General features: G+C 44.3%; 2 protein-coding genes across 2 annotated transcripts; both read right to left on the bottom strand.

Moving 5' to 3' along the window:
• Window positions 1–223: 223 nt before the first annotated feature.
• Window positions 224–2182, bottom strand: LOC123097959 (LIM domain-containing protein WLIM2a). The gene is made up of 5 exons (XM_044519822.1): window positions 1776–2182; window positions 1361–1466; window positions 1241–1278; window positions 1058–1147; window positions 224–675 (listed from the first exon to the last, which is right to left on the bottom strand). Exons 1-5 carry the CDS (start codon window positions 1905–1907, stop codon window positions 427–429), a joined length of 615 nt encoding a protein of 204 aa, XP_044375757.1. The 5' UTR covers window positions 1908–2182; the 3' UTR covers window positions 224–426.
• A 1171-nt stretch (window positions 2183–3353) lies between these two features.
• LOC123097958 (OVARIAN TUMOR DOMAIN-containing deubiquitinating enzyme 3) lies at window positions 3354–12445 on the bottom strand. The gene is made up of 8 exons (XM_044519821.1): window positions 12267–12445; window positions 12067–12190; window positions 11879–11969; window positions 11721–11784; window positions 5145–5250; window positions 5013–5067; window positions 4643–4696; window positions 3354–3936 (listed from the first exon to the last, which is right to left on the bottom strand). Exons 1-8 carry the CDS (start codon window positions 12292–12294, stop codon window positions 3799–3801), a joined length of 660 nt encoding a protein of 219 aa, XP_044375756.1. The 5' UTR covers window positions 12295–12445; the 3' UTR covers window positions 3354–3798.
• Window positions 12446–12716: the final 271 nt, after the last annotated feature.

Consider the following 12716-nt stretch of genomic DNA (forward strand, 5'->3'; position numbering starts at 1 on the left):
TACTCCAGTTTTACTTTTGAAGTTCTTCAGATATACGTAGTTAGTCCAAAGTGTTTTTTCTACTGAGAGCAGTTTGCGTGAGCTCAGCTTATTAATATGGTAGAAATTGTGGAACAGTCGAGCAAATATCAAACCAGACAGCAAAATGGTGTGCTGAAGTATCGAAGCACCGAGGCACACAAGGAACTCCTTATATCAACGAACAGAAAAAAGCACACGGTACTTGATGCACAACAATTTCTTCCGAAATGACATTCAACTCCATGGTTCAACAACGTGATCGAGCTAGCCACATATGGGGACACGAAATATGGTCCTGGTATCCCCAGAGCTAGAACACAGCACACAGCAGGTTACAATCGTAAAAAAAGAGCAAGGCTTTCCAAACTTTCGCCCTCAAAGCCCACTTTAAAGATGACAGCATAATCAGGAGGATTCAGCAGCCGCCGGCGCTGTTTGTGCTGCCGCCTGGGCTGTTTGCGCCTCTGCTGCGCGCTTGACCGATGCGCACTTGATCAGATGGTTGTAGCTCCCCTTCTCCTTGAAAAGCTGGGAGAAATGGTGCTTGCAGTAGAGGATGCCTTCCAAAGCCGCGTAGTTGGACGGCGAGAGGGCGCAGCCTCCATGAGAGCATTTGAAGCAGGACTTGTGGTAGGACTTCTCTTCAACTGTTACCTGCAAGATTTGGTTTAACAACTAGGCATGAGACATCTGCATGTTCTGGAGGCTTGAGGATATAACTGAAAAGGAAGTTGATGATTCAAGACAATTATGACGGAAGTTGGCTGCCTAAAAGGTACTACCTCTGTTTCTAAATGTAAAACGCTTTTGGCAGTTTAAACTGAACTGCCAAAACGTCTTGTATTTAGGAACAGAGAGTGCAGTACAGATCATTATACAGAGGTGCAAGTAAATATCGAACCAATCGACAGTTTTCACATTCCGAAACATCAATTATTTCGTGAAATGACAGAATTCTGATACATCTTAGCTAGCTATGCTGACGCCTGGGTCACGAAACAAAACAAAACAAATATGGTATACTCCGTGATATTACCTTCTCAAGAGGGTATGCTGTTTTACCACAAGTGGCACACTTGTCCTGTGTTCCCGAAAACATGCCCGCAGCTTTGCTTGGCGATCTGGTCTGAAACAGCACATTTCACATAAGACTAACGGAATCGCACGGCAGCAAAGAGACAAGACGCATATAGAAAGAGGCAGGCTATATGGTACAGACCAGCTCAGGAGTCAGCTTCTCCGTTGCAGATTTTGCGGCTGAAAGAAACAAAACCAAGGATCAGGACAGATTTAATCAAGAAAACAATAGTCACTTTTGTCATGCTGACTGAAAACCTACGTGATTGTGATTGGAAGCTCTTGTTGTAGCTCCCGGTCTCCTTGAACAGCTGCGCGAAATGGGGCTTGCAGTAGGGCACCCCTTCGAACGAGGAGTAGCTGCTAAACTGCCAAATAGCAAAACAAGATGTCCAGACAGATTGTTATTTCTCTTGGTCTTGTTCTTACCAAGCCAGAAAATGCGAATTGGACAAAGTCATGATCTCCTATCCTAGGCACACGATTCTGACAGGAATCCAAGCGCCAGATCCGTGCGGCAGAGCAATCCGCAGATCTGACATCGCATTTCATTCTACAGATCCGTCGACCGTTGACGTCCATCCAACGATCTTCTTCTTCTCGCGTTGTCTCCCGGAAGTAAAAGAAGAGGAGGAGAGAGGGAGAGGGATAAGAGAGCGAGAGGGGAGATGACATACGGAGAGGGTGGACTTGCAGTGGTGGCACTTGAAGCAGGCGCGGTGGAAGACGGCGCCGTCGGTGGAGAGCTGGTCCATGGGGTACACCGTCTTGGTGCACACCTTGCACTTCTGCTGCGTCCCGCTGAACATGGTCGCCGTCGTCGCCGCCGATCTGATCTTGGCCTGGTTGATGTGACGAACACCCCACGAGCGCCCCAAATGGCCGCGTAGGACGCGGCAGCGGATGGATGGATGGAATTATGGCGGTTTCTTGAGGTGCGTGGGGGGCGGCTCGCTCGATCGGGCCGGCTCACAGTTGCCGCGGCGGAAAGAAAAAGGCAACGCACAAACGAAGCGAGGGGGGAAGGAAAGGAAAGGGAGGTGAGATGAGATGAGATGAGGGTGAGGGGCCGCGCCAGTGCTCTGCTCATTAACGAATACGCAATTAATTTTTACAGCCTTTTGTGCGAGTGGTGTGCTCCGCGCACGAACGTGCCTCCGGCTGCACGGCTGTACTGTAGGTGGGCCCGGGACCGCGCGGGGACCGGATGTCAGCGGGAGTGTGTTTGGTGGCACGCGGCTCTGGGCCTGACTGGCGCGAGAAGTGCAGCAGAAGCAACGACTATTATCCCTCAAAGAAAAAAAAGCACAAGCAACGACTACTAGTATTCGCATCGATGCGTGGGGCCCGGTGGTCAGCCCCTGCGACGGGGAGAGGTGAGATATTCTCTTGGGCAATCTGTTTTTATTGGTTATATATATACTGGCATCTTAGACTCAAAAAGAAAAAAGATTATACTCGCATCTGCTCCTTCCGTTCATTGTTATAAGGTGTTTTAGATATTTTAATACGAAGTACATACGGACTAAAATGAGTGTACAAACCTACTAAAATATATCTATATACATCTGGTTCAGAAAAAAAAAATCTTATAATGCAATAGTGAATGGAGGGCGTACGTATTATTTTGATTTTTTTAAAACAATTTATTATTTTGATTTGAAGGAGGAATATGTAGTGCGGGGGAGGGGTGGCTCTGCCGCAGCGGCGAGCGGTGCGGCCCACGTCGGCCAGCTCTTTCCCTGCTGCCTCGTCGGACCACTCGGCTTGTTCGCATTTGTTTGTCTATATTTATATTTGTGCAACAAACAGCGCACTGCGTGAGCATTAATTCCTGCTACGTATTTTATTGCGGTGCGAGAGGACAAGGCCGTGTTTTTATTGCATGCACAAGCTAAGCTCGGCCTACTCCGCCTAAACGGAAGAGACTGAGGCGTGGGGCCGGGCCGTTTAGGCGAGTGGGGCGGTGCCAACTGTGCAAGCACGCACGGCGGTGACCAGCTATGGCTTAGCAAACGGATTACTATTGCTCATTTATTCGCTCGTGCGTGCTTATACGGGCAGGATACAGCTCAATTTCGTAACGCCCGGTTCAAGCATGGTTAGGAGCATACTGGAATGTGCCCGTAACAGCCATCAAATTTGTTCACTGGGCCGGACGGTACCCCTAATAAGCTGATAGTACTACCAAACACGCCCGTACAGCTCATCTAAGGAAGATATCATTCCGGCCAGCAGTGCGTTGCAAAATGATATACCTAATAACCATCACATACTCACATAATGATTGGATTTGAAGCAAGTCCAATCGTCAACCACCGAGTGCGAGTGCGACCAACGCACCATTATTCTGCCCGGCACCAACCGGAAACGCAATCAACAACTCCACGGCACCACGCCAACCAAATCACTGCCACTGCCAAAACAGCATTGCACCATGCAGCAGCACATAGTTAGCTCGCGTGGCGCTATCATCAGGTCAGTGCTAATTCTTCTAGCTCCAAATCCACAAATTCCCCAAATGCCCATGACTGTAATCGACGAAACAGCTGTTACAGCATCGTAACTGACAAGCAGGAGCATAGCAGGATCGAAGGATGTAACCATGGAAAGTAAACGGGGCATTTGTGCATGCGCCACAGATGGGCGGTGGCTGCCGGCATTCTGATACTTCATCGGGGCAGATCTCATGTGCCCATTTTATATCAGCAAATCATAATGGTTCTTCCCACTGTATAATAGTCTCACCGGCACCCGTTTCTTCCCCTCTTTCGAGTCTTTGGTAAACTCCAACCCATACTCCGCAATTGGGATGAACCCGTTGCCCCGTCCGCGGTACTGTTGCACAAAAAGGGGCAGATTAAGTTCGAGATGAAGCGAGGAAAATGGTGAGAGGCACCGCGTCAAGCATAACATACATACGAGGCCATCAAAGCAGAACGCTCAAACATGATTGCAGTGAAACAAATAAAATGGTGCAATAATCCACACGGTATTTCCAATTTTGGAGACAAGTTGGATTTAAGCATCGAAAAAAGGTAAAAGGGAAGGTATTCAACAATCTTTCAAACAGTTCGATCTGCACTTCGCAAATGCCTTTCCAATTAATTATGCCTTCAGAACATCGGACCAAGGAAACAGAAATCAAAATGCAGTTTAAATTTTCAACACCCATTCTGAAGGAAACTTTAGGCAGATTGTCTAGTTCCAACCAGAGTTTTATTTTTTTATTGAATTAACAGGAAATTTGGCTAAATATTATCAATTGCTAGTACACGTGCCTTCCGATTTGATCAACTATTATCATAGTACGATGCAATGCCCATAGTGATGATGATGATGGTGTTCTTAAAGTCACTATTCTACCAAAACCCCTTGTTCAGTTTTTCTCTCTTATCAGTTGGAACAACTATTCCATTGATTTGTTATGAGAATCGCTTCCATCATGTCACAACCATATTATTAAATATAGATGAAGTTTTATTATCCTTCTCCACTCTGCACACATTATAGATTCATCATCACCTAGGGCAGTTGAATTTACCTCACGCTCCGGAATGTAAATAATGATTGGTTGCCGACACAGTCTAGACAAAACCTGGAAAGAGGAGATCCCAGATGAAAATCATATGTGAATGAGCCATGTATACAGATACAAAAATTTAAGCAACAACCAACAAATACAATATCAATCTACTCGGAAAAGGGTGGCCTACTTTAGAACATCCAGAAGTTAAACAAAAGTATATTTTTGACTTTATCGCGCTAAAAGGGAAGAATGATGCATGAACTGTACTACTTAAAACATAAAATGACTGTACGTGCGAGTCGGATGTTCTCCAGATGTAATTTGTCGAATAACTGATGCCTATATCAACTATGCATGTTAACTTTTAAAACCATCAAATCCATACCAAGAGTTCTGACTCTCCACCCCAGAAATCAGGTCGCCTTATCCTTTGGCAGTAGCTACAACAGCAGGCATAGCCGTTAGCATCTCTAAGTTAATGACATCGAAGTAAATAAGAAAGCTATGGGAACCTAACCGTTTCAAAGATTCATCCACTGTAATAGCTATAATCGCCTCTTCATACTTTTGACGCTCGGTTTGGTTATCACATATAACCTCTTTCACTGCCAGCCGTAGGTCGTCTAGGAAATTGAAGGTAAATTCCATCACTTCAAGAATAATCTGTCTTTCAATGGAGACCTGGTAATAATTATACTATATGGCCAGCTCCAAGGTTGAGTGATGGATACTCTCAGGTTTATCAGGATGGGGCAGTTGTAAAGAATGTGCAATGTAAACTCAAAAGACGTACAGCTCTTCTTCACATATCCCTGGCCACAGGATAAGCTTTTGAGTGTTCCATATCTTCCTACAGGGAGCCTCTCCAAAATATTTCCTATCACTATCTCTTCATGCTCCAGTGGACTCTTCATTTTTCACTCTCCATATTCCACTATTCTATATTTTATTGATATCATATAAACAACAATATACTTGTAACCGCTATGATTTCAACGGCTATGGACCTAACGACTATTTTTCTGATGGGTATATTTGTAATGGCTACGTTTTTCTAGTCTATACATATGCAAAGTCATTCGCTCTTCCTGACTGTTACTCCTCTACAGCATAGCAATGAGTCCTCGCTATTTACTGAAGCAAAGTCTCTTGGATTCATCGTCATCACATGACGGCAATGGACTTATTTTTACTACATACCCAGCACATAATATCCGCTTTTGAATGTTCCACGCCATGGCGGTTATGTACATAAACTATGTAATTCGTCCTATTAGGGAAATAGAGCTTTTTAGACTATACAAAGATTACTTTCCAGATTCTCCTACCGAAACCTAACTACTCCCTAAATTCCATAATACTTGACATGGTTTTAGTTCAAATTTGAACAACAACCATGACAAGTATTATGGAACGGAGGGAGTATATTTCAGTGTTCATCTACTTTACTCTTGGCTAGAGCTCATTCTTATTGGCAAATCATCTAATCCCCCCTCGAATGACTTCTCTATTTTTTGGCATAGTGCAAATTGTACAAGAGCATGACGACTATTTTGTACAGAGAAGAGATAGAGCTGGACATCTTGGGTTATATTCTACAGAGAAGATTACAGTAGCATTTCGGAATGTTAATGTATGACATAGCAACGAATGCTTCAGATAGTTATGTTCGGATTGAAGAAAGTATTGCAATAAAGGCTTACAATTTGTAAAAACTATTGTTGAAGTCCCTGAGGATGAGTATTTGAGATCTTCAAATGAGAATTGTACTGCTGAATGGGTAGCAATTGGAGAAAAAAAAAGGGGGGGGTTCCCAGAATGCTAAGTATTACCTCTGTTCCGAAATATAAGTCGCTGGGGGAGTTCAGTTTACACTCCCCAATGACTTAGGTTTAGGAACGGGGGGAGTAGCATAGGTTGCATGCATTAGAAGTGGAAAATTGTCTAGCAGCACGACAAAAATTCTCTTTACTCTGCAATTGCAAAACATCATTTTCATTTCAACATCTAAAATACTCACCTCCGAAGACTTCTGCCATAGCTTTCTCAAACATTTTAGGACACTATAAGAGTACTTACTCCGATCCCAACATACGAGGCCTCGCTTTGCGGCTGCGATGGCTGTGGTTTTCCAGGACGGATCCCGAGCGAGCATGGCAAGGGCTCGACCTCCAGTTCTCTTCCATGGAGCGTGCCCTGTTCTGGCATCCACGTCCATGGTCATCGGGAATGGACGGACCGCCCTGCTCTGGGAGGATTGGTGGATCGACGGCCAGTCCGTCCGTGAACTCCTGCCCAACCTCTACGACTGCATCCCCAAGCGACGGCGCACGGCGAGAACCGTGGCGGACGGGATGAATGGCAACTCCTGGGCACGCGACATTCACGGCAACCTAGGCTTGCATGAGATTGGTCAGTACCTGCAGCTCTGGCAGGTCTTGCAGCACACCGTGCTCTCTGCTGCCCCGGACCAGCTGATCTGGAAATGGACGGCTAGCAGCACCTACTCTGCACAATCCTGCTACTTGGCCACATTCCATGGATCGACGACTTGCTGCACCTGGAAGCTGGAAGCTTATCTGGAAGTGTTGGGCACTGGCTGGCCAACCAAGACCGGTGCTGGACCGCTGAGAGACTGGCTCGACATGTACTGCAACATCACCCCCGCTGCCTCCTATGCGATCAAGAGCCGGAAACGATCCAGCACCTGCTGCTGGAATGCCCCTTCGCTCGCCAGGCATGGCACGAGGCCCTGGCCTGGCTGCGCATTCCAGCCCCAATCCCCAACCGCGAGCCCTCGCTCATGGACTGGTGGAAGCATGCCAGGCAGAACACGCCGCCGAGCCTCACAAAGCCCTGAAATCCGTCGCTCTGCTCGTGCCTTGGATGGTTTGGAAACACAGGAACAGCTGCGTCTTCGACAGCGCAACACCATCCATGAACACGCTACTCGATAGGATCAAGGACGAGGCCTGCTCTTGGGTGGCTGCTGGGGCACCCGGCCTCCGGCTTGTACTGCCACAAACCTGGGACGTACACTAATCTCGCTGTAACCTGCGCGTCCTCGGACGTTTGTAACTGAACTTCTATCTTTTCAATGCAAAGAAACGCAAAGCTTTTACGTTTTCTCAAAAAAAAAATGTAATTCCTTCGGTCATGAAAAAAAGTGACATTGGACAGTTTTCAAAATATAATTCTGAGCACTAGTTTCTTCTGTAGCATATTATAGCACATAGTAAAATTATACTAGTATTTTAAAATTATTTTTCGACACAAATCGATACATTTGATTCTCAAGTTCCCAACCTAATTACTGAAACAATATAAGCGATCAAAGAGGTATGTCCAAAATATCACTTTTCTTTGAACTGGAGTGAGTGAGGAATACAAAGGGCGGAAAATGAAAGGTATGTCAAAGCGTGAGGAAATATGGAGAGCATTTTTTGGGCGGAGAGGCTCACCATACGGATATGGCTCAACATAGCAATGAGTTGTCACTACTTACTGAAGTGATGTCTCTTGGATTCACCGTCGTCATGATGGCAAAGTACTCATGCTTACTACATATCCAGCACATAATATCAGCTTTTGAATGTTCCACGCCATGGCGGTTCTGTGCCCAAACATAGGTAATTCGTCCTATTAGAGAAATAGTCTTTTAGACTATACAAAGACTACTTTCCAGATGCTCCTACCAACAAGCCAACTATATTTCAGTGCAGGTTTGTTATTGGTCCATCTATTTCTGTTCTCCTTTTTTTTGTTAATACTCTTGGCTAGACCTCATTCTTATTTTTCGCATAGGTTTAGAATGACTTCTCTATTTTTTTTTGGCACAGTGCACATTGTATAAAATCATGACGACTATTTTGTACAGAAAAGAGATAGAGCCGGACATCTTGGGCTATATTCTACGGAGAAGATTACCATAGCATTACGGAATGCTAATGTATGACGTAGAAAAGAATGCTACAGATAGTTATGTTTGGATTGAAGAAAGTGTTGCTATAAAGTCTTAAGATTTGTGAAAAACTATTGTTGAAGTCTCTAGGGATGAGTATTTGAGATTTTCAAAGGAGAATTTTACTGCTGGATGACTAGCAATAGGAGAAAAAAAGGTGTTTTCCCAGAATGCTAAGTAGCATAGATTGCATGCATTCGAAGTGGAAAGTTGTCCAGCAGCATAGCAAAATTTCTCTTTACTCTCCAGTTGCAAAACATCATTTTTCATTTCAACATCTCAAATACTCACCTCCAAAGACTTCTGCAATAGCTTTCTCAAACATTTTAAGGCACTCTATAACAGTACTTACTCCAATCCGAAATCATCCGCAGCATCAGGTGCTACTCCACTAGTTAGTATTCTAAATGTTGGGGTAATCATCTGTAAAAAAAGATAGCCCAAGATGTCCACAGCCATCAATTCTCTACACGAAGGTGTCATCATTGCCTTCTACAGCATACACTATGTCGAAAGTTAGAGAACAAGTCATTCTAAACCTGGACGAAAAATAAACATGAGCCATAGACAAGAAATTAAACAAAAAAAAAAAGCAAACACAAACATATCGACTAACAACAAACCTGTTGCGATGAATCACTTAGCGTATACTAATGGATCTTGGCATAGTGTGTATTCAAACGATAATATTGATTGTGTGCTTGGTTTGATGTAAGAATAAGTTCATTGCCATCATCAGACAACGAAGAATCCAAGAGACATTGCATGAGTAAGCTACGACCACTAATTGTGATGTGGTAGAGGAACAACCATAAAAAGGCAAATAGCTTTGCATGTATAGCCTAATATAACCATTACAAATGCATCCGTCCAAAAATAGCCGTTACAAATATAGCCATTGAAATTACAGCGGTTACACATATGGCCATTAAAAGAATATTGCTATTTATATCATGTCAATAAAATATAATTCCTCCGGCAGAGGCGGAGCCTACGTGTTGGGTTCAACTGAACCCAACGATATTCTCACGCACGTATATGTAGACACATAGTCACTTTGATGAACCCATTACGAATGCACGGTTGAACCCATCGAAGCTAGAACGCACGAGTGAGAAGCCTCTTGGCCCATTAATGTTTCATAACTTGAATAGCCCAACCAAAAGTCAATATTTCTCAAAAACAAAAGAAGCCCGTGAGTAAATGTGATCCATCAATGCCATTCACGAAGCAGGCTGGACCGCCGATCGATCTATTCCATGTCATGTACGCAACATACTTATCTAAAAAAAATTACACAACACACCGCACGCAGCCCGACTCGACAACTTCCTAGGTTTCTCTTGTTAGCCCATGGCGACCCCGATCGCCAACGCCCAGCGGCAAGCCAAGAAGCCGTCGACAGCGGCCGGCAATTGAAGTACACCAGATTGAAGGCAATGAGATCGATCACATCATTCCGCTTGTGCATGCCTTGTAACCTAGTAAGTAAGAAATTAACCTTTGCCCTAATTTTCTAACTGCTTTTCCTTTAAACTTTGATTGATCTAGGATTCCAGGCTATGGAATGATATTTGTCAAATAGAAATTGATCATCGGATTCATACAATGATGTAGGCACTTTAAGCCCACACACCAGATGTAGATGCGTCAAATATTGTTCATGGCTTGCTGCAAATAATCTTCCAAAGCCTTCTATTCAGAGAAATTAATTTATATGATCTCCCAGAGCCTTTTATGCAGAGAGTAATTAAATTTTAGGATGATGAAATATCGAAAGGGGACACTATGAAATGTGAGTGAATTTACATATTTCTTTCGCTAGATGGCAGTTTACTTTAAATTGTCAAACTAATGTGTTTTTTTAATCTTTTCCGGAGGATGAAAAGTTGACCCTGAAGCTATGAGGTTATTTTGGTTATACAAGCGGTTTTATACAACTGGTACGTCTTGCACTTTTAAGCTTTTTAATGTAATTACCATATGTGATAATTGGTGTCATATTTCTATTTGTTAGGATATCTTAAGTATTGTATTCTTGTTGTTCGATGGTGTGGAAATGTACTCTACACTTAATTAACTCGTACCCAAACCGCACAATGAACTAACGAGTGAACCCATTGGCCAAATTTTCTGGCTCTGCCCCTGTCCTCCTGTTCAAGGAAAGGTGACATTTTGGACAGTGACATGACTATCAAAATATAATTCTGAGCACTATTTTCTACTTTAGCATATGTATAACACCCAATAAAATTATAGTATCTTAAAAATAGTTCCCGACACAAATCTGTACATCTGATTCTTAAGTTTCCAACCTAAATACTGAAACAATATCAGCGGTCAAATAGGTATGTCCAAAACATCACTTTTTTGTAAACTGGAGTGAGAAAGAGTGTGGAATACAAAGGACGGAAAATGGAGGGTATGTCAGAGCGTGAAGAAATATGAAGAGGATTTTTTTTCCGGAGAGGCTCACCATACGGAGATATGGAGATTGGTACATAGACGTTCGGTTGGATATGCTCTGAGGAGTAGGTGTAGGGAACACGCCATGCATTTTTTAATGTTCAATGACTGAAAAATGTTCGACTCTTTTTCATGCATACCTGGCCATAATCGTCTGGAGTCTAGAGTGGTGGGGTCTATCTTTGAGTGTAACAATTACACCCGAATTGACTTCCAGGTCTATGACCTAGCAACACATTTGAATCTATCTACCATGTACCGCAACTCCTCTTACATGTTTTTGTTGACAATGATACCACTATTTAGTGGATGTTCTATTTTGTGAATACAGCTTTCGTTGTTAAAGTGGGAGCGCCTTCTCATAATATGACTGTAATCATATTTATTTGGTGAAAAGAAACAGGGATTTGGTTTGTACATTCACATCTAAAGACAAATTCTCCCCAGGGTAAAAGATGTTATTGATATGTACCGAAACCTAGACTAAAGCCCTACAAGACCTACACATAGGGAAAACTATCTCCATACTGACCCCAAAAAGTTTGACTACTTAAGGCTACACAAATGGAAAGTAAAGTAATTCTCGCACAAACAAAAGAAAGTAAAGTATAATAGTATTGCGAAAGATACATCCATGACCATGAGCTAGGCATAATATCGGACTACCTGCATCTTGTACTTCCTCCCTTGGGGTCAATGGAATTCCCCTGGTCTTTGCCATTCCCTTAGCCTACAAAGAAACACACCAGGATTCAAGAGGAACGGAAGACCATATTCTGAAGCATGCGCAAAATCCAGCAGAAAAAGATGATTCCGCGACTTACCAAGGCTCGAAACATGCACCGGCCATCGCCGGTGACTCTCTGGACCCCGTAGTGCTCCACCTTGTTCAACGCCGCCGACCACCCGCCCCTCCTGGACCGGGAACCAGTTCTTGTAACTCAACTCCGCTGGCACTTCAATCGAGTGGGGTGAAAAACTAAAAATGGAGACGGAGAAGGAGCGCACGTACAGCGAGGAGCCAATCCTGGCGAAGCAGTGGAGGCGGGTCCAAACCGGCGGCGCGGGAGCAGGTGCGGGGTCCTCGAGGAGCTCGAACCTGGCCGTGCCCTCCCCGAGCCGCGCAAGAAGCGTGGCTGCGATAACAACGGCCACCGAATCAGAGATGCGCATGGGGACTGGGTACTGGGGAGTAGAGTATGCACCACCTACCATTGGATGGCCGCGCCGGTGGCGCCATTGGCTGCAATCTGGAAGACCGGAAGCGGCACCGGAGGAGAGGAGGAGAGCCGAATGTAGGAGAAAGGGATAAGGAAGCCGGCTTAGGGCCCAGCCCAGCCTCCAACAGGAAGGATGTGGCCGGCCGGGGCAAGAAGCCAGCTGACGGCCCAGCCCAGCCTCCAACAGGGGCTTTGGGCTTTTAGCTAGGACATAGAACTGTTGTTCAACCTAAGCCCTTCTACCCCTCAAAAAAAAAAAAACTAAGCCCTTCTAGCTCGTCAACGTCAAGCAAGCATGGTGAGTATTACACTCACCAGGAAGCCTATGTGTGAGAACACTAACCCCTCCAAAAAGAATTTGTGTGGGGATACTAAAGGCGAAATACTTCCTGAGACTGAATTTTTGCAAGCAGAGATGTGATCGAGATCATCATAAATATGG

Source organism: Triticum aestivum, chromosome 4D, assembly GCF_018294505.1.
Source record: "Triticum aestivum cultivar Chinese Spring chromosome 4D, IWGSC CS RefSeq v2.1, whole genome shotgun sequence".
NCBI lineage: Eukaryota > Viridiplantae > Streptophyta > Magnoliopsida > Poales > Poaceae > Triticum > Triticum aestivum.

Coding starts and splice junctions, on each gene's coding strand:
- LOC123097959 (XM_044519822.1), bottom strand. CDS start 1,907: ATGTTCAGCGGGACGCAGCAGAAGTGCAAGGTGTGCACCAAGACGGTG. Junction 1,467..1,775: donor ACTGCAAGTCCACCCTCTCC/GTATGTCATCTC, acceptor GCTATTTGGCAG/TTTAGCAGCTACTCCTCGTT. Junction 1,279..1,360: donor GAGCTTCCAATCACAATCAC/GTAGGTTTTCAG, acceptor TGTTTCTTTCAG/CCGCAAAATCTGCAACGGAG.
- LOC123097958 (XM_044519821.1), bottom strand. CDS start 12,294: ATGGCGCCACCGGCGCGGCCATCCAATG. Junction 11,970..12,066: donor GCCAGGATTGGCTCCTCGCT/GTACGTGCGCTC, acceptor TTCCCGGTCCAG/GAGGGGCGGGTGGTCGGCGG. Junction 5,251..11,720: donor GGAGGAAGTACAAGATGCAG/GTAGTCCGATAT, acceptor TCAATTTCCTAG/ACGACCTACGGCTGGCAGTG.